The sequence below is a fragment of the Dromaius novaehollandiae genome, chromosome 3 (genome assembly GCF_036370855.1).
Source record: "Dromaius novaehollandiae isolate bDroNov1 chromosome 3, bDroNov1.hap1, whole genome shotgun sequence".
Classification (NCBI taxonomy): Eukaryota; Metazoa; Chordata; class Aves; order Casuariiformes; family Dromaiidae; genus Dromaius; species Dromaius novaehollandiae.
The window spans coordinates 91,069,405-91,097,147 of NC_088100.1; the positions used below are offsets into that span (position 1 = coordinate 91,069,405).

Genomic DNA, 27,743 nt, shown 5'->3' on the forward strand with positions numbered 1-27,743 from the left:
TAATAATAAAGATCTCCCACTTTGGAGGGAATGCTAAGGTGGGGCGTGAATGTGGATTATAAAATTCTGAAGGTGGTAAATAAGCTGCATGCAGATCCTTTGCTCATCAAGTCCAACTAATCCTTACAAAAACTAGAGGGCACTCTGGTGCTAGTAAGAGATCAATTCAAAACAAATAAAATACTTATTTACACAGCAGGTAGTGAACTGTGGGAACTTACTGTTGCAGGAGGTTGCAGGGCAAACATTTTCATATGTTTCAAAAAAAAAATTAGACAAATTCATGCACAACAGGTTCACAAATGGATTCTAGAGATTGAGTAGGTATATACTTTATCCTATATGTTTTGTAACACCCCAACTCGAATGATTTCGGAGAGTGGTGGAGTGTGAAGGAATGGATCACAGACAGTGGCAAAACTCACATACTCTCCTTAACTAGCATCTCCTATTGTGACTGTTGGAGGTAAACTACTGGTTAGATGGACTGATACTTTGACCCAGCAGGGCATTTCTTTATATTCTTTTGGTATGATAAATGTAGTTGCTGTAGGTGGGTAGGTCAAACCACATAGGGGAACCATTGAGTGACTACAGCCATTTAATTACATGCTTCTACAAAGGATTAAGGATTTTCTGTTAAATTCCCTTTCTTTACATTTTATTTTTCTTAAGTATGTACATTTCTTAATGAAGAAAGAAAAGTTTGGGCTGCTTTTCAGTGTTAGTGAGACATGTACCAGGACACTAAAATCTTCCCAATAGCTATAAGCTATTTAGCAATACCGAGTAACTCGTGTTGGGTGACAGTGGCTCTCAATGCTTGGTATGATGGTGAAACTGAACATATGCTTCTCAGAACAGCTGTTTCAAACATTTTGTTTGTTAATAACTTAGAATAAAAACCTGTTGTTTTTCAGTGATATATGCTAAAATTAAGTATTTCCATCTTAAAACCAAATAGGTATCTTTATGTGCTTACAAAGAGAGATAAAAGGTGACTTGATAATTGTAGTTAAGTCTAGATTAGTGACTGGAATCTTTTCCTTTAAGTCTACTGATCTTGCTGAATTGCTCCAACAAATGGAGTTTAAATCATTTGTGCATGTATCAGTGAATCCTTTCTTGAACTTGTCAGGTTGCTTTTATGGTTTAAGAGATGGCTCTGTCTCCCAATTATCTGCAAAAAGGCAGATTCTGAATATCACTTGTACAGAGGATGCTCACTTTCACAAATAATGGTCTTGAGGGCAAAACTGCTGGTTCTAATCTTGATGAGCTAAAACCTTTTGTTTCATGGAACTTGTGCTTTCATTCAGATGCTCACTGAGCTATAGTTTCTAGGTGTAATTCTGAGACTGTCTCATTATGGTTGGTTCAGTTATTGCTCTGCATCTATGAGAATCAAACGTGGAAAGGTTGAGCCTAGGAACACAAAATGGGGCTTCTGAAATTAATTAGGTCTTGCAAAAAATCATGGCTTAGCATTGCTAAGCTGCTTAATTGCTATATTAAAAGAATAAGAGTAGTGGTGTCAATATTGATGTGAAATTAAATTTTATCAGTAATTAATGATATTGTACTTCATAATTTTCTGTCTGATAACAATCAGTTCATCCTGCATACTCTCTCTGTTGGTAGTTTATTTCTTTTAAAAGGTAAGTGTTTTTAATTGTCTACTTTGTTAATACAGTTATGATAAGAAATAGCAAATAGGTATTGCCGAAGCTAGCATTGTTTGCTTTAACATGGGAGATATAGGATGGAATAAGATAAAGCTATTTTATGACTTTTCCTAAGTATGAATCTTAGGATTAAGTGACCATGCAGCCTGAATTTTGCTTGTCTAGGCATTCGATGCTTTCTAAAGAGTTCCGAGGAATTCTTCAGCTTGTTAATGCAGATAGATGCATTAATCTGCATTTCCATTCTGTCATATATAAACACCAAAACAACACAGCCTTGTGGAATAATCCTTAATGATGTAGTTAACATGTGCAAGCATTAATTCAAAGTGCATCTTCTGTATTTTTTTATTTCTTGTATTCCAGGTATTTTACTCTTTAAACATTTTTTTTTAATTAGGAGAAATAAAAGAACATTATTAAATTGTCAGTTATTTTAAAAACTGTGTGTGTGTTGGGGGGAAGATGCGTTTTTGGTAAAAGTGCTTCAGCTGGTAATGCAACAATCTTAGATGACAGCATTTTTTGTTTCTCAGTACCTAACTAATCTGATTCACTAATATAATGATTGTTTAAGGTTGCCTGTGTAACTTATATATTTCTTTTTATTAACTAATATTATTTCAGTTATTTCCCCACTCTACAATTTTAAAAAGCTAATGTTAGAGAGCATTAAAGTATTTTGTATTGTTACTACAGAAAACGCATTCATTAAATCCTTTTTCTGACTGATGCATACCTGGTTGCTCATGATGAATTCATTTGCACAAAACTTCTAAAGCATGAATAAGACAAATTTTCTCTCCCTCCTTTAGTGTTCAGCGTGGATTGCAGCACAGTGGAATGCCCTCCTGTTCAGCAAGTTGTTTGTCCACTGGATAGCTATGAAACCCAAGTCAGGCTGACAGCTGATGGCTGCTGTACCCTTCCTACAAGGTTTGTGTCTAGTCTTGATGGCAGAGTATTTTTTTTTAACTTGTTCTCTGCAATTCGTGATGCTAAAGTCTCAGTACTATAAATGCAGGATAATACTGCATACCTCTGAGGCAATAAATGTTCATCTAGAAGTTACCGGAAGTAGATGAAAGGTAAATCAGTTTCATAGAAATATTAAATCCATTTGTTTTCAAACAGAAAACTTCTCAGCACATATGCATGAATTTGAGTCTTAACAAATTGCTGTGGTGTTTGGGCCTCTAGATTAAGCAAATTTGCAGTATATACAATTCAGTTGACAAAAGTAAATCAATTTGAGAAACTTTTGAAGGTCTTTGGTAAGGAATTACATCATCAAAATGACAAGTCAGAGGATATCTTAAAGAATAAAAAGTATTTTGTGTGTGTGGAAAGCCATTGAGAGAAGCTGGAAGAGGGAGGCTTATATGGAACTGTACGTAAATGGAGGTTTCTAATGCTCACTTCCATTTTATTTCAGTCTATTTTCCAAGTAGGTATGATTTACTACACTTTAGAAAAATTAGGCAATTTTGAGTTGGTTTTGTTCCAGAATTCTGCACCACTGTCACAGCTTCTGTTTTTACAGTATACTTCACAAAAACAGATTCAGCAATACGCCCAATTAATATGCAAACATGCAAAAAGTATCTTCAATGTGAAAATATTTTAAACAAAGCTGGAAATATTCTTTGCAGGGGTATGACTGGTGGGTTTATTCGATATGAAGTTCTTCATGCTGTACTGATCTGTCATATCTGAGACCTCTCATGAGATTGTAAAGAAGTGATAAACTTACAAACAATTCGGAAAGCAGAAAACACCAAAGGTTATACAAGGAATCAGTACACTTCCCTACTGAGTACCCTTTGGGCATGCATTTAATATGCTGACTTCTTTAGATACAGCATCTCTTAGTGTGGAGAGTGGTGAATTAAAAATATGTTTTAAAAAATTCAAAACTTTTGAAAAGAGATGTGAAGAAGAATTCGTGTAATGCAGTAATCATGTCTATTAAAATTGGAAAATATTATTTCTAAATCTGACAATTTAATAGTTGTACAATGCACATAACAGTTTATTTTAAAAATTACTTATTCAGTGAATGCTACAAATATCTTTTCATTCAGAGTTGATATTCTGTTTAGTTCTTTTTTCCTTAATCTTGGACCAGAAGATGGTGTCCTGGTCTCAGGATTCCCCTTTATTTTTTAATATGTTCTCATTAACCTTCCGAGGAATTATGATGATTTCATATCAATGGAGAGCTGGTCAAGCTAGTTGGGGTTGCACAGGAGATTGGAGATTTAAACTGCTCATTGTAGTGGCACTGCTGCCACAGGAGCTCAACCCATTTAAGACAACGAGGATAAAATGCGGCTAAGGACTATCTTTCTGTGGCTTTATACGCTATCTTTCTGGATATAGATTAGAAAGCCAAAGCAGCAGCCTCAGAGCAAAATTTCTTAAGTTTCTAGTTTAGACAGATACTCATAAAACCATATATAACTTAAAGGTTAAATTAGTGATAGATATTTACTTTCAGATTTGTTTCAGCTTGTTGGATTGGGAAGTGGTAAATAGACCAAATCTATTTTTGTTTTCCAAAAACAAAGTCATGTTCCATTTTTGTGCAGTCTTAAATAGTGTCAAAAATTGTGTTTTGCTCTATATTGCTTTGGGAAATGAAAACTGTCCACTTTATACATTTCACAGATGATAACTTCAGTATTCCTTCTATCAAGGAATGTAGAGTACAGAGAAAAATCAAACTTTTTTTACTTGAGAAAAATCATTATTTGAAAATGTTTTCTAATTCTATGGCACACAGTAAAATGTGAGAAATGATCTTAAATAAAATAGATAATGCAAACCTGTCTCAGAAAGAACCTTCTTTTTATTTCTTTGAAAATATTTTTAAAATACAGCCAGGTGCTTTGCTATGAATTAATTGCAACTGATTAATAAAATATACATGTGCCTGGTACTTAACTGACAAAAACAATATTCCCATCTCCTGCACATGATAACCGCAATTGTATAAGCAGGCATAGTATGTGTGAATTATCAAATAATTCTGAATTGCAGTAAAACCTCTTTGAAAGCAAATTTCTGTGCATTACTGGGATCAGTGTTTAGCAGGTGGTCAAAGCTGGGGTAGATGAGTTGTTAGCTCCTGGAGTTATGATGCAGTCAGAATTTCTGAGGGGTTTTTTTTGTTTGTTTAAGACCATATTTGACAATATTTCTGTGTAGTCCTCCTTGATGTATAAAACTGCAAAACATTGCATAATTTAGTCTGAGTCTGCAGGCAGGTTGAAACAATTATAGAGGTCTTACACTGTTCTATTAATTCTGATTTTGTGGGTCACTCTGTGTTGCAGCCTGTAGTCATTATGTGGGTTGCTAGATTTTTGGATTGCCTTAATTCAGCCAAACCAATAAAGAACTTTTTTTAGTAGAGTGAGTGAAAAGGAAAGAAGAAAAGCCATATATGGCAGCATTAAAATCATTTAGATGCTTTACTTACTGTATGCCTGCTGAATATTGATTTAGTCATTTAGATTTTAACATACTGCTGTGTCTCCAAAGGAAGACAGCTAGTGCCGTAGTAATCATTCATGTATCATAGGATACTGCAAGGATATTGCATGAAGAAAGGAGTAAAGGAACACAGACATGGGAATGGTAAGAAAAGAAAGATGAATGTTAGAGAAGAGAACTATCTGTATGAGGAGAGAACAGTCAGGGAAACTAAATTCAGTTACTAAAGTGCTTTTAGCATGACGATCAAGATTCATGAATTTAGGTTAGAAATGGATAGGATTTGAAGAAACATTGGAGGTTGCTGTTTGAAGCTAGGGTCTCAAAATAATCCCACATGAGACTTCTGTTTCATAGCCATTGAGCAAGGCAAAGAAAGTTGAGCTTTATGAAGGAAATGTCTCTGCACTGGGGATAAAGGACTTTTTTTTTTTTCTTTTTTTCATAATTTTGCAACTTCTTCCTAAACTTGTGAAGAAATATTAACAATAAGTTTGAAAATAACTTGTTTAAAGCAAAGAGATGGTGTTTCATTGAATCATAATTTTTAGACTTCATGGAACTTTTTACTGGTATTATGTTTTTTTTCAAGAAAGTATGATTACCATTTACTGCTACTAAAATAATGGCTTAGTAGCAGTGGAACTGGAGAGCAATCACAAACGATATCAAGGTTAAGGATGAATGAATGAGTCATAAACCTGTGACTCAAAATTAACAATTGGCCAATGATGTCACCTACAGCAGGAGCAGACAGACTTCTGTCCTGCATCTAGTTTTGGCTGATATCTTGTATGTGATATGTTAGGAAAACAGAGATCCTTAAATCTGGCATTACCTGGCATGTGTGATATGAGAGAGTTCTTGAATGCATCTTTGAAATATTGAAATCTCCTCCAGCACTGCCCAGAGAACAAGTGTGAATACTAAAGAAATGCTAATACCTAAGGTTCTTCTACTTAGAGTGCATTAATTTCATTTAGTCTCATAGTGATTTCTAATGTAATAATGCACACAGCAGCATAGTGATTTGGCATTAATATTAAAAATAGAAGTTGCTTCAGCTTTCTTCAGCCTGTCATGAAATATTTACTTTAAATATCCAGATACTGTGTTAGGAAAACTAAATGTTACATCCGTCTCTGATAATAGGTGAAGATGTTCCCTTCTCAAAGGAGCTTATAGAATAAAAATATATTAAAGCTCTTACAAAAAGCATGTTATCATAGTTTTGTTAATATAAGTTTATTTTCTTCCATTAGAAAGTTCAATAAAAGGATGATCAATATGAAGTGTACAGAATCTTTTATCTTCAGATATATCCCCTTTTTCTGTTGTGAAGGAATTTCCTTCAAGTTTTCAGATCCCTTTCAGAGTTTTTTGTAAGTGTAGAATTCTATATCAGTATTTGTTTTATTTTTATCTGTGAAGAACAGAATATAGCAATAGGAACTGACTTATTCCATGATTAGTGTGGGCTTACATGGCTGTTGCTCACATGTCCTTGTACATTTTTTCATATGATTATATACAAAAGAGCAAATTGCATATTTTGGTAGCTTTGCATTAAATATTTTTGGTTTATCTGTTTTTTTCTGACTGTCCTTGTGAGTTCTTCTTTCCTTTCTCCCTATTCCAGTTTTATCACCCTGCCTCTGTGTTCTAAGTATAGACCTTCCCCCTGCACCAGTTCTCATTCTTGCTGTGCTGTCTCCTCTTGCAGATCAGGTGGCATCAAGATGCATTCCATTCTCCATTTTCCCTGGGTTCTCTTTTTAATGGTTCTGGGTCTTTCTCCTAATAAAAGCTGATAAACCAAGAAAATTCTCTAGAACTAGAAAGATGTTAATGCTGTGCCAATATTCAAAAGAATTAAATGTGTAAAACTTAGTCAGCAAAGCCTGATTATCTTCATAGCTGTGCTGAGAAAAATAATGGAAACATTGATAGAGAATTGAACTGGTGATTGTATTTCCATCCTTCACTCCTTAATACCAACCAATGTTGCTTGGATAGACTGCTTTATGAAACTTGATTTTTGTCCTTTGAGGACGCTAATCTGACCATTTGAGCTCCTTCCTCCTAAATTTCTGGCTTCTGTAGTCACTGATCCTTTTCGCCAGCTTGGGTTCTAGCTGAAAAAAAATAGAGCCCTTTAATACTGTCTCACAACATGAACATTTGCAAAATAGAAGCATGTCCCCTTCCCGAAATTACTTAACATTGAAGAAAACCATTTCCCACACCCTACCTCCCCCAGATTTTTAGAGGGATTTTGGAATTACTCATGGTGAAGTGCTGGGTCAATATGGCCACCTTTTACCTCTTTTGACTAGCTCTTGCAGCATGCACGTATTGGAAGAAATATCTTTCTGATAAAAGATATTTCTCTCCTTTTGAGAGGAAACACGCATCTAGGAGTACATTCACCAAATCCCAATAATAAATTTGCTTGACTGATTTATTTTAAAACCTCACACCAGAAGCGCAGGTATGTTCTGGATTAGAAAAGGTTCAGAAATTATTGGTATAGGTTTGTCCATCAAAATCTGAAGTCATGGAAAATAGTGTATCTTGTATCTCAGTCTTAGCTTAAAAAAAAAAAAGCAGTTTTGAGGTTGTGGTGTGAGGGGGAGGGAGAAAAAATGTAAATGAAGCATAGTTGACATAATATATTACAGAGAGCACTCTTCTTTGAGAGGAGTGAACTGTTCAGTTAATCTAAATAAAACAGGGATATAAGTTGTAATGATTAATTATTTCATTTTTCAGATAAAAGTGAAGAAAGGCTTTTTACAGATAAAGTTATTTCTTTGTGTGATAGGTAGTAACAGCAAATTGGGAGTCCAAAAGACTCGGTTTTGAGGGATGAGTGAATGAAGACTTTTTGGATCAGATCAATTCACTATTGCTTAGTTACAAATAGTTGGATGACATTGGAAATGCAAAACTTCCAACTGGATAGAGTAGTGTGGAGGAGTAGGGTTACAGGTTTCATTGTTTGGAAGACAACCTCTGAAAAAGTTTCTTAAATTAATTAGTAATAAAACTGGTTTTTGGGTTTTCTTTATATGTGGCTAAAATATCTCAGTCTTAAGACTGATGTGAAAAGCAATGCCAGTGTTTGGTCTGCAGTATCCTAAAAGTGAAATTTGACTAACAAAAATATTGTTTCCGCAGATGGTATGATAAAATGTTGTTTTTACACTGTAATTGCCTGTTCAGTTCTGTTGGGGGGGGGGGGGGGCAATACACATGTGCATTTTGGTTTCCCAGTTCAGAGCTTTACTGGGGGGGGGGGGGGGGGGAGGACCTCAAAACAAAAAAAAAATACTACAGCATATAATATGAGGACAGCTGTTTGATTTCCCCCCCCCCCCAAGAAAATATAAACTGAAATGTTTCATAATATAATTGTAAAATCTTTGCCTTTTAGATGTGGAGATAAGTTATTGAATAAAATATAGGGAAGTATTCTGTGGTATAAATCAGGGTGATCTTTATAATGAAATTGATGTCTTCACCACTGAAATTTAGACAGTTACGTTTTCTTGCAGAATACTTCTCAATAATGCACCAGTTAACGTGTAATAAATCACATTGTTTCACGATTTATTTTTAGGTGCAGTAGTCTAAAATTTCCAAAATACAACTACAGTCAACTCAGACTTTCTGTTCAATTTTTGAAGCACTCATATACACATATATATATATGTGTGTGTGTGTGTGTATATGTGTGTGTGTGTGTGTATATGTGTGTGTGTGTGTATATGTGTGTGTGTGTGTATATGTGTGTGTGTGTGTATATGTGTGTGTGTGTGTGTATATGTGTGTGTGTGTGTGTATATGTGTGTGTGTGTGTGTATATGTGTGTGTGTGTGTGTATATGTGTGTGTGTGTGTGTATATGTGTGTGTGTGTGTGTATATGTGTGTGTGTGTGTATATATATATATATATGCTTTGAAATTTTACATGTTTGTAAAAAAAGAAGTAGCAATAAAATTGTCTGGGTTAATACTGAAACTACATATCACTGCAAAGTACTAAGAGTCAGTCATGAGGATAACCTCATTACTATAAGGGATTACTAGTAAATATAGCTGAATTTTAAGTTGAATCTAGTGCTCTGATTTTGCCAATAATAATGTTATTTCTTTGGATTTTTCAATATAAAGAGAAATTTTCGTTGAAATGTGGCTGTAGGAAGAAAACAGAGAAACTTTTAGGTATTGAATGAGAGAGCTGGCTGCTAGATTTTTACTCTTCTGTTTTTCAAACAGATTTTTTTTAAAAAGAATTTAAGCACTTTCTTAAATGAGAAAAAGGAAAATTTTCAGTATTTTTATTAGCATTTATTTGAATTATATTTTATTTGAATTTTTTGAAAGATTTTAATCTTATCCGCATAACCATTAATATGCCTTGATTTGAAACTGTATGTAATTTTTACTGCTAATGTCAGATACTTCAGTTGCATATCTTGATATCAACAGAGCTAACTGTAGGTTTATTCAGATTCTTAAATATTTACATTTTTATGCAGTTTAAAGAAATGAGTAATATTTGTGTGGTAGCTGATCATTGCCCAAGGTTTATGTTAAGCTGTATTTGAATAGAAGTTGGATGCAGCTTAGAACTGCACAACACCAGATTTTATTATCATATTTAATTAAGTAAAATTACCTTTCATGACATGGAGTAGGAAAAAGAATAAATATACCAAAACAGGTTTAAGACTGCATTATAAAGCAAGGAAACACTCTTCTGCATTCATCTTATATTGAAATACTTTCAAAAATGAGTATGCTTTATTTAGCAGTTCTAAAGACAACATTAAGGAATGGTAGTGATTTGTATTAGATAGAGTCTAAATTTCTTACACAAGTACTGTATTATTTGGCTTTGATTATAAGGGAAGAAATTTCTTGATTTTATTATTTATGCTTTTTTGTTTCTAACAAAACTTTGCTATCTTGGGCATGACATAGATGCCAATTGAGAAATTCTTCATTAACAGTTTCCAGTTTTATTTTTCAGAAAACTTGTATGTATCAGTCAAGTCATGTGATATTGTTTTTTTTGTGAACTGAAACAGAGATCCTGTAGCAGCTACTCCTACAAAAATCAGGTCTCTTCAGAAGTCATTTACATTTATTTAAGATTTTGTTATCCTTCTAGATTACTTTGTCCAGGAAGCAATTGCTTTTAAAACATTTTATCCTCTTTTCGTGGCACCAGATCCCGCTGTTGTATCACCCTTTGTGTCTGCAAGCTATCACTGCATTATACATACCAGCCACTGGTATATATTCTGTATTTCTTGTTACACACAAGTGGCTAGGGGATCCTACTGGCAGCTAGAACAGCACTATTCTTGTCTTATTTTATGGCAGCCATCTGAATCATAACAGGGAATACTAAAATTTAAGTTCTCTTTTCAGCTATATTTGCGTATTTGGCTGGTACTCAAACATGGCTGTTTTACTCTGATAGCAACCGTAGAGGTGAGCTCTGAGTCCCTGATCACCTTTTTATCTGTCCCACTTCATAGGAGAGGTACAGACCTTTTTCGTTTAGTTCTCCTCGATTATGTGGCTGGGCCAGATCTTTTCTACACTGTTGCTGTTCAGAATGCATCATGATTCTTTCTTGCTCATCTGTCACCTTTTCTTAGGTCTTCCTACCTTTGAAGACCTTAAGCTTACAATACATCTCTTCTTTGGGTATTTGGACTAGGATTCACCACTTCATTTTTCTCAACCTTGTTTCGAGGCCAGTCACAGTTTTCAGGAGGTATAACCTTTTCTGTCTTCACCCTGTACAAGTCACCACTCTTAAGCAACTTCTGCTGATACAGAAGTCTCCCTTGCATTTGTTTTAGTGTGTTTAGATCCTTACTCTCCACCCATCTCATCTTTGAGAATTGATATCCAAGAGAAAGTAGTTATGGATCCCAGTTTTTGTTAAAGGAAAGTTCAGCTGGAACTGGTAAGACAAAATATAAATCCAAGCACCCATCTTCTCCTGAGATTTCTCTTCAGGGCTTATCTTCTGAGTAACCTGGATAGCAGGACAAGAGCATGTTAAGATAGCCTGCAGAAGTTTTGCTGTGTCTTCTGTTGTTTCATTAGCATGTTAAAACTTTTACTACTACTTTCTAGCTACCATGGCCACGTTCCTCAGATTGTTCCTCCTGTACTTTTACTCCAGCAGACCTCTTTGCCATCTCAAGTCCATCTGACCATCCAGTACCATGCCTTTCTAACACTTGGGATTGAATTGGAGACACTATTCCTTACTTAGGAGACAGGTTTTTCATCAGAGGAAAACCTTTCATTGATGCCAGTTGAACCATCCTATCTCAAGCTCAGGCTTGCAATGGTCGGTCGGTCGGTCGGTCAGTCAGTCAGTGTCTCTCTCTCTCTCTCTCTCTCTCTCTCTCTCTCTCTCTCTCTCTCTCTCTCTCTCTCTCTCTCTCACTCTTTGTGAAAAGACTGAACAGAATGCTGTGCAATTTTATAAGTAAGTTTCATAATATTTAGAAATAGATATTTAAACATTTTAATGTATTTTAGACAAAGAGAAATCCTCAAAAGTTAGGAAAGTTAGCAAATGTTTTTCGCAGGAGAACTTCATTTTTCTTAAGTCAGGTCTGCTAAATGAGAACATAATATTGTCTTGTTGTAGAAACTACTGTACTGAATATCCACAAAGAGTAAAAATAAAGGTAGGATGGGTGTGAATTTAATGGGTGACCCATCTTCTATGTCCATCATCTTCATGTTCATCTTCTAGGAGTTGTAGTATACCCCTCATCCAGAGTTGGAGCAATCCTCTTCTTCCTTCCCTTGTTACAGTTGCCTCAGGCAACTGCTGTGTTCTCAGTTCTGCCTTTGCATCCAACCTCACAGATGTTGATTATTTTGGCAAACAATCCCATTTTTCTTGAAGTCAGCAAATATGTAAAAGTATTTTTAATGGCTATTTTTAAAAAAAGGCCATCTTAGTAAAACTTCAACAGAATCTCTGTAGACAAGGAAAAGATTTGTGGAGCTGGATGGTTAACTTCAGAGTACAGAAGACCTCTAACAAAGAGGGGAAATGTGAGAACCTTTTTTAGATTAAATGTTGTATGATCTTCTGTGAAAGAAGCTGTTGGACATTGTAAATATAGGGATCACTGCTTGCATCTTTTATAGGACCAGTATTTTATATCCGCGTTGTGTAAGTTAAAAATTATATCCATATGTTCTTTCACTAATCTGAAGGAAGTATTGAATTGCAAAATCTGTCAAGACAACAGTGCCTAAACAAAGGAGCACATTTCTCTTTAAGCAGAGAATAAAGAAGTATGGGTCATACTTATACAAGCAGCTTCTTTATATGAGTTCTTATGAAAAAAGTATGTATAGTACTTTTTCTGACCCTACACTACAATAATGTTATATTTACTACTTTGCTGTTAAACCTGAGAAGAAATTTTAACGCAAAGAACTTAAAGTAGCTGTTAATTTTATCTAATTTTAGATGCTACTTAGATGCCGTACTATCATGTTATACTTGGAAGTACAATGAGATTCTGTAGTGTGTACAGAATTTGGTTTTGTTTGCATTCTTGATAAACAAGCTGGTATTTGAAGTCTTTCAGTTATAATATGCAAACTGGTAGATTACATCTTTCTTTTATAAATCTGTTTTCACTTCACAGGCTAAGAATTAGTATCTAACTTGATCACATTAGGTGTTGTCTTGCCCTCTCCCACCCAACTTCCCACTCTGTTTTGCTCCATTACTTCTACTTTTTCAATTACTACCTTGTTTGGAAATTGAATAGGTGATTAAGTCCAGGTTAGTTTCTGAGAATATCAGGCAAATTTGTGTTTGTATCATAGCGATCAATAATGTCTTTGAATGACATTCTTTAGACTCACAACTGTAGACATGTCTGGAGAGACCTATTTGGTTTATAAAATAATAGTTATTCCTTGGATGTTTGTAGTTGAAAGGGATATGGACATGAGAATTCCCCAGTAGTTTTCAGTAATAGTCAGAGCAGGTAATACTATCAACATTACTGTGGTTACATTAAAAGAGTTTGAAGTTCTGTTTCCTCCAGCAAATAGCAGGGAACTTAGTGTGGAGACTTCAACAGCCACAAACTGCTGCTTCCCTTTTCCCTTCTCGAATTATTTAATATTTAAGAAAAGGAACTGAAGGTTGTGGACGTTTGCTAAACAATAAATAATCCTGCACTTTTCCTTGAAATTTCATTGGTGGAATTTCAGGAAACTTGTTTCTAAAAATGGGTTACAGTTCTTGCAAACATGGTTCCTGTTACAGAGAAGGATCTGATAGTAAGTGAACAGAGTTGTTTGGTTTTGGAAACACTGGGATTCTGGAGCACTCTTCTGGTCTTACTTTTAAATGTTGTTCATAGTGGAATAAATTCAGAAGTTAAATGATCATCTAATGGTTTACCATGTTTTGGGGAAGAGAGTCATATTTTCCCCTTTTGGAAAGTTTAGTTTCTGGCCTCCCTGGTATAAAAAGTTATAGTAAAACTAGAAGTAGAGAGAATGACAGCAGGTGTGATCACAATGGCGGAACAGTTTCTGAACTAGGAAGGATAAATTGACTATGATTCTAAACTCATTAAGGGTTGCCTTCAGGCATATGAGAAAGATATTGAATATCATGAATAGCACAGAGAAGCTAAATGCAGAAAAATTACTTGCTTTTCCTTTTAAAAAGGAACCCATGGACATCAAAATAAACCATAAGATAACTTCAAAAATAACTTTGGTTGTTTTGATTTCTATCTTGAGTATCCAATAGCTTAATTTTACAGAGATATGCCATTCAAGAGTAAAAAGTGTAAGCACTACAACTATATTAACAATGAATTGAGAGCTTATTGCCTTGGAGTTTTGCATGTCAAAGTTAATAGAAGAAAAAGCTAGACAAAGATTATCAACCACAAAAATATCTTCTGACTTGAGATAGCTCTGTTCCATGGATTGCTGAAAGCCAGGAGAGTACACCGGAGAAGTATCACTGTGCTGTTATGTTCCTCCCTAGATATCGTGAATAGACCCCTGTCTGCTTGCCTTGAACATGGGAAAAGGAAATGAGATAAACTTACTTACCAAAATCCTGATATTTGAGAGCAGAGACCATGTCTGCAGTGGTCACAGTTGCCATCTGAGAGTGTTCAGGATACTAGCAGCAGTCTGGACTGTGCTCTGCAGAAACCCTTTCAGCTCCTCATAGATCTCTTCAAATGTGAATCTAGAGATATGCTTCACACTGATGAAGAGGTGAGGCCCAGGAAAAACCTCACAGCAGCACTTTGCAGTCCTTTTTCCAAACCTCTTGTCTCTGATTAGTACAAGCAGCTGAGCTCAAATGGTTTGAGGCAGGATTTTGTGGTAGGTGACCCTTTGGTCTGACCTTCTATGCTTGTTCCTTTGTATGTCAATTTGAAGAAGAATATTTAAAAATTGAGAAACTACCTTTTAAATGATTTTTTTGCTACTTTGTATTAGAATAATTTTTCTCAGTTATTCTGCTAAGCACCATAGGTCAAACAGAAGAAATTATCTCAGAACAGCAATATATTCAGGAATGTGGAATAATCAGCTTTTTAAACTGTCTTCAAATGAGAAAAAAGTGACCAGGAGGAGTAGAGTTACATTTCCTAATATCTTAGGTAAAAAAAATAAAAAACTATATTAATGAAGCATTTCTATTTTGATAAAGCAATGCATGCTTGGTATTAATATCCTTCTTGAATTCGTCTAATTCCAGACTCTCATAATTTATATGTAGTGTGTGTTATATGAAAGATGAACAAAATTTTCAAGTATTGACCTGAAACTTACCGGGAGGTGGAGGGAAGCCGAAGGTGAATGTAAAAATAGCGCTCTCGTTCACTCAGAAAAATTGCCTGACAGTATATTTTGTGGTATTGTTTTGGATTGCTCATATTAAAACCTTGGTAGCTTGGTTCTAGGGAAATCTGTTACATGAAGAATAAGCCTATAAGCTATTTAAATTTCATGAGCAGTGCATTAACATCTTAGAGTGCAACCTAATGTATTTGAAATTGGCCAGTAATTCATTTCTAGCCAAGAGAAGGCACATTTTACCTGTGTAAAAACATTGGTTTTTCTTTACATGACACTTATGTTTGCTTTTCCAGTTGTCCCTTCTTAATAATGTGCTGGCCATCTATTTCCATCAGCATGCTTGCAAAAAAGGAAGAAGATTATGAATGTCATTTGAGAACCAATTTCTATTTCTTTTCCTGAAAGACTGGAATTACAGGAATATTGGAGTTAGTGCAGTGAATTACTTATAACGCTATTATTTGTAAGTAATTTTTGATTTGCAGTCCTTAGGGATTGTATTTCGTTTGTATGAGGATGAGATATCATAATTACTCATTAAGTGCGGTAAAACAAGAAAAGAAATGGAAACTTGTACTATCTATCATTGATTAGCTATCACTAGTATATCCTTTTTAACCAATATTTTATGTTCGGTTTTGAAATGTTGGTTATCATAATATTGTGGAAGGTGAGGCTGCTAAATGTACTAAAGAAAGAATAACTGATACAGTGGAAAAAATGAAGACATCTTAAACTGAGAAAGGTGTAAGCTGTTAAGGCAAAATATGAAATATGAGAAAAATAGACTGGTTTATATTAGAGTTCTATTCATACAGTGATGAATTCAAAAGGGGTAGTACACATAGTGTTGTACAGTGGCCGGTAGTTTTGTGCCTGCTGGTTTCACAGCATGACTTCTTTGTGACTGTTCTTTTCCCTTCTCATCCTTCAGAAAAACAGAACAGTTGATCTAACCTTATTCAGAGGATGAAATCAAGTCTTTTAGTGAAATGAACTGTTTGGATTCCAGTAAATCTTGGAAAGATGATTATTTCCTTGATGTGAATGCTGATTTTTACTACTTTCCCCCCTGCTTGCATCTGTTTGCTGTTTCCTAATGCTAATAATTTGCAAAATATACACAAAAAACAGTTCCTATCTGCAATATCTTTAATTAAAAGCTAGATAGTCATCTTATGTAATATTTAAATGTTCCATGGATATAGAGATTACTGTTTTCATGGAAAAAATAGCCATTGTATTGGGTATCTGTTTGTAATAACATTTGTATTTATGTCTATATCCAGAATTTTAGAAAGAAATTCTTACTTGCTTTGATTTCCAGATAGGTAAACCACCTGGAGACTTAGAATTGGAAGAACTTTGGGACAGTTCAGATAGAAGGTTACATGAAGTTTTGAGCTTTCGGAAATGATCTGATAATAAGTGTTATCTGCAACTTTAGCAGTTCATCTGCTCTCTCTTTTTATGGTATTATTACTGACTTTCAAAGTGAAATACAAAAAACTTTCCAGGAAAAGAATATTTTGATTACTGATCTAGTTAATCATACTTTCAAAACTTATAATGACCTTGAAATTTTGGTCTAAAACATTTCAATCTCTACCTCTGAAGATTTAGAAAAAATGTAGCTGAACCTGTTGGATGGAGGTATCTGAATGGCTTTCTCTTTGCCCCTGTAGAGTTACTGTTTTTTTGCGTAGGACTGGAGTTACTTTTTCCAAGACTAGCGTTTAGTTGATTCACTAGGCTGTAACTTGGCCAGTTTAGGAACTCATCATCTTGCCTGCTTTAACTCATGTTGTAGCTTCAAATGTAGATAGTAACATGGAAATAACCCCTTGCTGGCTTTGAGATTGTCATGGTAATATTTCATTTTGCTGTAGTCTAATCTCTTATACCCTATGCTTCATGATAGGAGGGTCTTGCTTTTAATCTGTTTTCCTTTCTCATAACTCATCAAGCTTGGATAATGCAGAGTTCTCTTGAATATTCCTTGCTTTATAGTATCCTTAAGTGTTCATATTGTTGAGTCCTCCAGAATTTTTTCTATTATGTTTAGCTAGTGTTAGTGCTGCTAATGTTAACACAGTGTATCAGATTCCTTTCCTGCAAGGAGAAAAGGAGGACCATGATAAAATCTCCACAGGAATTTGATGCGTCTTTCAGGAATGTTTTTCTGCAGGCTCAGTGCTTCAGATTTCATTTTGTTTTATCCTCAAAATAAATATTCCCTATTCCCACCCTAGCCTTCTCATTCACTGGTACTAAATCTTTCTTCCTGGATAACTGTTCTTATTTTCATAGCCAGTCTGCCTTTTGCCTGGAGATATCTTTTGATCCTACCATTAAAACATCTTTTTTGGGAATACCAAGCCCTTCTCTCTTTTCATCTGCTTAATAACAGTAAGTAAACCAAGATGATTAGATTTTTCCTTCTTCCTTTTCCTTTTTGCACTTCTGTTGACATAAAGGAAAAAAGGAAAATGATGATAGAAATACAAAAAAGAAGACTGAAACATAAGAGTCACATGATGATATATTTTGAAACTGACAAACATAAAAATTGAAGGAAATTTAAATGAAAAAAGTCCATTCGTATTCATGAAGCAGTTACCCTCATGAATATGTAAAGCATTAACCACTTCATGTGATTAGTGAATGTGGCTGGATATCAAAAGTCTTTTTCTTGGTCTTGTGTATACTCAAGGATCTCTAGCTCAGTTGCTGAATTTTGTAGGATTAGTGTCACAACTACTAACCTGAAGAAGTGGAGTCAGGTTCATTATTTGCAAAATTTCTGTCATCCTTCAGTGAAAATGGCTTCTTAATGAGGACTCTTGGTCTCTTCCTCACCATCCTGCCACCTCTTCACATCTATTCCATGATGTCTCTTGGATGATTTTTTTGATTTTTCTCTTTCTCTTTTTCTTTTCTGTTCTGTTATTTGTTCCCTTGTGGGACTGTTCTCATTTGTTTAAGGGCTATGTTCTTCCTTCCCAGCTCAATTTCCATAATAGTACATGTCAGTGTTCTCAGCGATGTTTGCTTCGAGCCTTTGCTCTTAAGATGTGGGGTGCCAACTTCTTGGAACCTCAAATGTTGAAGTCTTTTTAATCTTGAAACCTTTCAATTCCACTGTCTTATTTGAAGTTTTAGTAATGTAGCTGTAGCCTGTATAGGAGACGAGCAATGTATGAAGTCCTCCTTTTCTCTTGGAAGCTTTCCTTGTAGTAACTTAGGCTGTGTCCATTTTCCTTAGATGAGTTATGATTATACAGAGAGCAGCTTAGAGGCTACACTGTCTACAGATCAATAGTTTGAATTACCAAATTTTGTAGAAATTATTTAGAATGATGTGTGACCTCTATGAACAGGCTTATCACAACCTAGTCTACTAAACTTCTCCAAACTTATTACCAAGATACCAAGGCAAAGACATCCTGCTGCTGCCTCTCATCGAGCACAGGGCTGGAATACCACTTCCCTTGCATCCCTTTTCTCCAAAAGGCACTTCAGAAAAATTTAGTAGTATAAAACTGATTTTGCTCTCTCATTAAGAATTTGATTTCTTACTCAGAATTTTCAGATGTTGTTGTCTTGGCAATGCTACAGCTGTGTTCTGGTACCAGATTTCCTTGAGTTTCTTCCTGAAAGACTTCTGTCTCCAAAAACAGTGTTTTCCATGCTAATAGCCTGGAATATGGTCAAAGATTTTCCTAGCAGAGCTGGCTGAAAAGTATGCAGACTATTTAAAAGTCCATCTTTCTCCTATGCATGGATTCTATTTATTTTTTTAATCTAATCTAATGGGAAGTCAACCTGTAAAATTTTAAGGGATTGGGTTTTTGTTTGCTTACAGCTGTTACAGGGTCTTTTTTGTCACTGAATGATTATGCTGGTCTTTGGTTACTCTGAATGGGAGGGATCCTTTTCTGCAGAAAGGAACACTGGCTCCCACCAATCTTGTAAACATCTTTTTCAGTATCTTGTTTTGTGAGATGGTCCTATCTTGAGTCTTTTGGTGACTTTTGTTTGTTTTGGGTTGTTTTTTCTTTTGGTTGGTTATTTTTAAAAGTAGTCCTAAGAAGGTGAGAGAAAGAAAAGTATGAGAGTTATTAATCTAATTATTTAATATTCTGCAAGGAACTCTCATCTTCATGATAATGAATGTGATATAAAGAATTGAGAAGATACAGACATGTCTGAAAAAAGCTTATTGTGGAGGAGAGATATAACTGAGATTAGTAATTTTGGCTCGTGAGACTTGGAAATCAATGTGCACAACTATATTTCCATGGCATCTAGCTTTTTTTTTTTTTTTTTTGAAAAAATTTGCGTGAATTTTCATGAATTTTGAATTATTCTCCTAGAGATTTATTTTTTTATGTTGAACATGGGCTAGCTGAAATGAAACTTAGTTTTTTTACTGAGGCTTTTAAAATCACTCTCAGGTTGTGTGTGTGTGTGTGTGTGTGTGTGTGTGTGTGTGTGTGTGCATATATAAATGTTTTTAAGGGTTTTTCTTCTTGAGGAAAATATAAGCACTTTATTTTTGTTATCACAAGGGAAAAGCAGCTTCTGAATCAATGTCTGCTAGATAGGTTAAGGTACAAATTTCTTGAACCTGCTAATCGTTCTTTTCCACCAGCGTCTAGAGGTCATTTTTCTTCTCTAAGTATCTTTATTACTGGGGTAGTAAAAGGTGAGACAGCCTTACAAGTTTTTTTAAAACTACTTTCATGTCTTTTCTGTGCACCGCTGGCTTTTTCCTTTCTTTCAGAACACTTGGCCAAAAGTGTTACACGTAGCCTTCATCTGCTGGTACTCCCAGATATATTCTTCAATAAACTCTGTTTTGGGAAGGCTGGGGATGTGTTTGTTTGTTTTTTGTAAAATAAGGTCAAAAGGGAGCAAACAAAATAGGGATACGTGTTTTCTTGTAATTTTCTTTCAAGAACGCTCTCTTCCAGGTGTGCCTTCTACACCCTTTTCTTTCTTTCTGCTCCATGCTTCTTCCCCAAACCTCCAGCCGAAGAGAGAAGCTGAATCGTCTTAAAGGGAAGCCACTATCACAAATCCTTTGGGTTTTTTTAATCCCCTGGTAGCAGGAGCCATGCTGCTGTTGTTCCTCCTGCCTCTCTGAAGGCAAGTGCATGCAATAAAGAAAAGTATTAAGTTCCCCTTTTCTGTATTTACAAATAAGAAGTTAAGATGAAAAATGACTGTCAAAAGCAAAGGTATGATGAATAAAACTCTTAGTTTCTAGACTCCCGTTTTTTTGTTTAGTTCATTATGCTTGACTATTACAGTAAGCACAATACCATCAAACAGAAACCCTGAAATACCTGTTTTGTAACTATTGCTATACTTTATTATATACATGCTCATAGAATTAGATTGCTTCACTTTGTCTTGGCACACTTTTATTTGTGAAATGTGATATAATAATACTGATTTTTTTCAAGGATTCATTTGTTCCTTGATGGTAATACTCTGTTATAAAGCGATATTTTAAAAATCGTTTTCAGGTAAAATAAGAAAGGTCCTGAGAGATTACTTGTCTTTACTTGTATCTCATCTTGCTATTTTCCTTCTAAGGGAGAATGTAACAGCAGTCACTAGTAAGATTAATGGGAGAGATTTTAAAAACCTGTCTGTTGGGAGCAGGCTCTTTCTCTTTAGCTGTACCCTGGTCTGAGATGAAATTGCTGTTGGGCAGTTAAGGAGGTATACATGGTAGAGAAGAACCGAGCTTCTTGCTTTTCAAGAATAAAGAATAAATAAACCGAATGAGTGCTGATGATGCTTCTTGCTAATGGCTGGTTTAATTTGGGAATTGTTTGGAATAGTCAGGTATATTTTAAGCAGAGTTCCTATTTTCATTTGCTTTAACTCATAATTGCAGGATCGTGTTTAGTTCCTTTTTTTCCTTTTGAAATTCATATGCATTTGTTGGATGCCAGATTAATCTGTAAGTTGTTTAAAAAAAAAATCCTTTGAACTGCAACTGGAAAACTTTGAGTGCTGTTCCCTGACATTTTTCAGCTGTAATATTTGCATGTTTTTCCCTGTTCATTTTGTCCTGTACTTTTATTGAATTGTGACTGCTTATCCCTATAATATGCCACCTCTTTGTGGCAAGAACTCTGTTAAATGTAAACTTATGCAAGTTTGAAGTGTTGGACTTGGAAACAGTGCTGTTAATATGCTGGCACATGCTAGGTGTCACAGGGGAGCTTGGTTTGAAATTCATAAAGCAAAGAATTTATAAACAAGCATGTGACTACTGCTTATCTGCATTTTATATCTTCTGGTTCTTCAGACTGCTTTCTTAAATAAATATTACCCTTCACATTAATGAAATATTCTTTACCTATCAGAATGATCCAGTCTGTAAAACTAACTATAGTATTTTGTATATATCTAGCCTTTTCCGTTATTTGGCATCTTGTGTAATTGGTTGCCCTTCTCTAAACTAGAGATGGCACCATCAAAAAACAAGAGAGACCATGCCTTTTTTGACTTGATACAGATTTAATAACTCTGCATGACGTTTAAGGTGTAAATTACTTATCTTCCTTTCTCTTTAATTATCCCCCATGCAAAACTGGGAAATGAGTGTTTCCTGATGACAGGAAGTTGTTCCTTCTGATGAATAGGCTTGGATATTGCTATTAGTGTTTTACCTATTTAGATCTTTCACAGCCAGAATTGAAGGAGAAGTCTAACTCTGAAAATCTAGAGAAAAAAAATTTAAATCTGAAACAATAGTTTTCTAAATTTGTGCATACAGTACTAGACAAGTGTTGATGTTGCACAGTACCGTTATCTTGCTTGCTGGATCAGAAAATGATAGCAAATGAACTCAGTTTACCAACATAAAAGTATCTCTTTTTTTAAACTTTGTCATTGGGTTAATGAAAGATGATTCTAAAATATGAATATACTAATACTAATTCAATAACTGGAACTTGTGCTATAGCTTACCATTTTCTCTTTGCTTATTCTTTCCACTCATATATGGCTTCGCTTATTTATGAGGTTTTCCCTTTTCTTTGGTTTCAGATGCGAATGCCTCTCCGGTTTATGTGGTTTCCCCGTGTGCGAGGCAGGCTCCGTTCCCCAGATAGTCTCGCGTGGAGATGGAACACCTGGCAAGTGCTGTGATGTCTTTGAATGTGTCAATGGTATGTGAAGTTTTTTCTTGTACCTGGAGAGGAGAATTTTATTTGTCCATGGGAGGTGTTGGGTATTTAGTTATTTTTAATGTGTCAAGTTTTAAAGGAAATAACTTACTCGAAGCTTCTTTAATAAGAAGGAACGGGAAGTTGTATTAAAGGTATTTAAGTGGGAAAATGTGTCGTTTGGAAGTGGTGTCTAGTTCCATTAATTTCTGAAGCATTTTTCCCTATAACTGCAGGGATTTTTAGTTTTAGCAAAAGACTCCGCATCACCTTCAGTTGTTCAGGTTCTCCTTTGCCATTAGCAGATGCTGTAGTGTTCACTAAAATTCACTAAAGTGAATTTTTTTGCTAAGCACTGAGACTGCACTATTTGCAAGATTCTGAACAAAAGCATGCTCTTCAGACAATTGGATTCACTTTAAGAAACATTTGCAAACTATTTTTTAGCATGAATGTAAAATCTTTGAAAATTGTAAGGCAGTGCAAGAGCAGACCGATTCTCATTCTTTGCTTCTAGATCTAAATATTTAGAGAAAGCTCTGTTTAAAAGCCTTAAATCTGTTACATCAGTGACTATATCTCAGGACTGCTCTATGCTATTCTTATGGTATGTTGGAAGGAAACTTAGATATTTGACTAATGGTAGATCGGAAAGGAAAATTATTCTTGAACTTTTCTATGCTCGGATGATATCTGAGAACCAAAAATTGCACATTTGTGCTTCTATAAACACCTGTCTTGTTCAGTTGTGCTTTGTATTCTTGAAACAGCTTTTACTTTTGCCTTCTTTCACTGCATATACACATACATATATAGACATCTCCCTAGGAGAATGGTTTTGATATTTACAGACAATATTGTCAATGCTGATTTAAAAATAAATGCAATTTTTCAAATACTTATTATATATGTGCCAAGCATTATTTTTAAATACCTACTTTGCTCTAGTAGTGGTAGGGGGTATTAAATATAAAAAATCAACTTCTTTCATATGAATAACAGAATTTGCCTAAAAAAGAATCATAGGCTGTTTAGCTTTCAGTTCAGTTCTTTCAATATTTGGGTAAGGTTGTAGATACTGTAGAATTAAATGCAGTTGGCCTAATTTGCTTGTATACCACCTGTTACACTAAAATAATATTCATCTTTGTTTTGTATTCCTGCCATTCTGTTAGAACACTTTGATTTGTGAAGTTTTAAGCATTTGATTTGTGTGGTACTTCAACATAGTGTTTGGTTAAGGATTTACTTTGGTGGTTTGAATAGAAAATGCTAAGCCAATTTCCAATGTGATGTCATTGTTTGTCTATAAGTCCACTCTGTAAGGTACAAACAGCTTTTCTAACGCTCCTGTTTCTCTTTGGTCCGTAAATTATTTGGGGGTACGGCTGTTGAAGCTGTTGCAGTCCATATCATGCAGTGCTCAGAAATGTGTTAGAGCTGTTTCAGTTGCCCACTTCCTTTCATCATTTGTCATTTTTACATCTGATTTCCCAAGAGAAGTTGTACTCGTTTTGCATAGTTAACAGTGAGTTTTGGCCTGTTTTTGCGCTATTGCTTTGGCATCATTGCCTTATTGTTTACTCTAACTCAAGATTCAACCTGGTGTGAGGTGAGGTTTCCTTCTTGTCATCAGGCTTTTCCATTCCTAATTTTCACCTTGGCATAGGCTATGAAGACAGACTAAATTGGAAGGAAAAAGGAGTTTTTGAAGGGAACTCGCTGGCAGAGAAGGGAGCAGAAAGGCCAAATGGGAAGAAAGATAAGGCTTGTAGAAAGAGATAATCTTTTGTCATGTGTATGTCCTTAAGACATCAGTATTGAAACACTGGAAGTACTATTAACACAAAATACAGGAAAGTATGAAAAGTATTTAAAAAATAGTTCCTCTTTAAAAAATGAAAACGCTTTTTTCTGAGAAACCTGATTGGAGAAGTTAAATACATAGATGTCATCTGGGTTTTTTAAGGGGCGTTTGTCTCAATACCACAGTCCGATTTAAAAAACAAAAGAAAAAAGCTGTACAGTGCAAATTAGATATGCTTTAAACATATTTAGAACTGAGATATTTCAAGGTGCAGTTACTAATGATGTTTCTGTATGGAAAAAGGAAATAGTTATAGGCCTAAAGATGTTAAACATTTTTATCAGCAAGCTGGGCGCAACTGTGGAACGTCTGCTCGTGAGACTTCGGCATGTGACATTTGGATTGTGTGGCAGATAATTAACAAGGAGGACAGGATAGTGAGAACTTGATCTGTATTATTTTACCATTTGGGGTTTTTCAAGTGCAAGTCACACATCAGGGACAAATAATGCAAGCCACACCTGTAACATAGGCGGTGATGTCCTGTAAGTTCTTGTCAGAACTAGTTTCACTAGGTGAATGTCTGGTGCAACAACAAACTAGTGCTGGTGGTGGGGAGGAGATCCTTACCCTTACTTTTGTCAGTTGTCAGGCTGATAGTTAAATATCCAGTTCTGATTTTTAGAAGGGACTTGAAAATGCAGACAAATGCAAAAGAGGCATGGCATTTATCAGTGACAGAGGGACAGAATACCTTACAGTGATAGGCATAGCTCAATTTCTTCACTTCATTAAAAAGAAGTTGCCATTGAGGTAATGAAATCCAAATCAGTAAGATGCAGGACACACTGTTCTCAACAGTGGGGGTGATTAATTATTGGCATGAACTGTCAGGAAGGTATTGAATTCCTTATCTTGTTGTTTTAAGATTAGATGCCTTTTTAAGAGATGTATTTTAATCAAATGCAAGTTACTGGGTTATATGTAAGTAGGGAAATTGTATATTCAGTGTTACCAACTAGTCAAACTAGTTACTTCTGGATTTGACCATCTCTGAACACGGTCAAGAGGACATATACTCACATCAGTACTGTGTTACTGATGTTATAACATCTGTTTAATGATAGAAAGTGGAGGAAAGAAAAAAGTTGTCAGGAACAGTACTGATCATCTGAGTTGCCTTGAAATCAAAGGAATCCATGAAGAGCAAGTGTACTTAAACTGCAGAAATAAAGTCTGTGTATAAGACGGGGTGGTGGGGAGGGTTCGGTAACCCTAATGATGTGCACAGTGTAAAAGCAAGCCGGCGTTCTGTAATATTTGTTGCAAGAATGTGCTATTGTGATAGAATGGCAAAGTTGCATTTTCACGGGGAATTTAGGGAGGCTTCCTTTAATGAGCAGGAAAGAGGGCTGCTGCTGCAGAACAGCACCGGTGGCCAGTTGAGGAGGTAGGTGTTGTACAAGAACAGCAAAGTAAGTGTAACATGAAAGATAAGTTCTGGTGTGAAAACTGTTCACAGTATGTTCTCTTTTTTGGTGGGCAGATCAGTCTGTTTCACAGACATTTTTTTCTGGATTTAACATAAAAATGATTTAGAAAGCTCTAATACACATCTGTAGATCTTTGTGTGCTAATCTTTGTAACCAGTGCACACTTTAAATGTCTCGATCTTGCGTTTAATTGGTCTGTCTCAGAAGATTTTTTCACGACAGATTAATATAATTTTCTACAGTCCTCATTCTTTGCAGATATTCAGATTTTTCTAGTTATTTCTGTTTAGTTATAAATACAGCAGTAAGTCAATAAGTTAATTTATTATTTTCATGCTTCAGATTCACACAGGGCAAGTCTTTATTTCCCCCATCATCATGTGTAATCTGCTGTTTCTCATAGTTTGTTAAATAATAAACTATGTAAATATCACTGAAATAACATTTACTTTTGCTTGGGAACAGTCCTAATGTTTCAGTTTAATGATTTAATTGGTGCTTCTTATTAATTATTGTTTCTTATTATGTAGTATCTACTGTGCCTGTAGCTGTTCAGTGTTTACATAGGTTAAGCTTCTTTTCTGGATCTATGTTAGAGGAAATTATTTAGAAAGTAGTGCTCAGAACCACTTGACTTGGATGTCAAGAAAAAATATATTTGCATCACAGATAGATGATGTTGTTAATGGTTCTGTGTGGGGTTTTAATCATCATGAATATATCCAGAGGTCAAAGTATTTTGTGTAAAACTATCATACTAATGGGGACATACGTGCTTTTTAAAATGTAGCACAATTGTGCTTAAAATAATTCACCATTAAAATTATGGATAAGTATTACTGTCATGAGAATGTCACTCTTCTCCCTCAGGTCAATCAATATAAAAGGTGAAACTTGAAGGCGTGCGTTGATTCCTTTCACTTTGAAGGAAAGCATCTACATAAGTAAAGCTATTCTGTATTGCTTAAATGGTGGTAAGAATCAAGCCAAACCTCACTTCTTGACACAGTGCTAGAACATGACATGTTCCTCTGCCATGATTTATCCTTTATGATTGTTTGGGCCATCCCAAAGTATACCTTGGTCTTTGGCTGTCAAAATTATAGCTGGCACAATGATGATAGCAGCACCTTTGTTTCTTGCTTTTTTCTTCATCAAGAAAAGTTTTTACTCTGTTTAGGGGTTTGTAAATTAAAATCTTTCAACTGTCTAGAACTGGTGGTGGACACTAACATACAAAGCAATAGAGTGATAGGATTTTGTAGTGTTTCTTAGCTTAGAAGATAGATGACTGCATGTCACTTCTGATCTTGTTTTCTTCATGGTCTTCAGAGCAAGCCCCAGGTAATGCATGAAACAGGATTTATGCTTTTGTCTACATCAGGCTAGAGTTGCTAAATATATACTATTTTATGTCAGCCAGAGATTTAAATAGAGCTATAGCTGCTATAACTATACTACAGTCACATATTGCTGCATGGGAATCCAGAGATTAGTATAGCAGTGTTTAGTAGTTAACAGCTAGCAGGGAACAGCTTCATGCATACTCAGATGTGCTTGTTTCTGAAAAGTATGAGCTGGATGCAGAGAAAACTAAGGCAACCTGTGAAATCTATAGAAAATAACTTCATCTTAATATAAGAAACTGAAAATGGGATTTTTGCCTATTGTATGATTCCAGCATTGTAACACAGTGCAAGTTTCAGTGAAATTAAGACTGTATATTGCTTTGTTTAAGCATGAATTATTCTACTTACTGTGAAATCTTTCTGCTTGTACTGATCTGAAATCTTTCCTTCTAGAGGACACTAGATAGTATATAGTATAAATTTGGGGAAAATGGAGCAAGAGATTCCCAAGATGCAATCTCCCCAAAAACCCTGCACTTGGTAGAAATGAATGCAGGATTTCTTCTGATCCACTCTGTACTGTAGTTACTGTGATTTTTCTGTACTAATCCTGGTGTGTGCTGCCTCTTCTAATTGGAGAGGTTGTAAAGAAAAAAATGATTGAGCATTAAACTAAGAGCTCTCAGAGCATCAGCAAATGAATCGAAAGAGGCCGAAAGGTGCATGTGCAACGAGACTGGAACTGTTGGGAGAGTATCCTGGCTGCCAGATCTCTAATTGGATATTGATGCACTGGTCTCTTGAATCTAAGT

General features: G+C 35.2%; 1 protein-coding gene across 1 annotated transcript in view; it reads left to right on the plus strand.

Annotated features, from left to right (window-relative positions):
- Nucleotides 1–27,743, plus strand: part of CRIM1 (cysteine rich transmembrane BMP regulator 1) — a 215,414-nt gene that overhangs the window by 100,710 nt on the left and 86,961 nt on the right. The window contains exons 4-5 of the mRNA XM_026102661.2: nucleotides 2,501–2,621; nucleotides 22,164–22,285. Coding sequence (XP_025958446.2) covers nucleotides 2,501–2,621; nucleotides 22,164–22,285 — 243 coding nt within the window. The remainder of the gene's footprint in view (nucleotides 1–2,500; nucleotides 2,622–22,163; nucleotides 22,286–27,743) is intronic.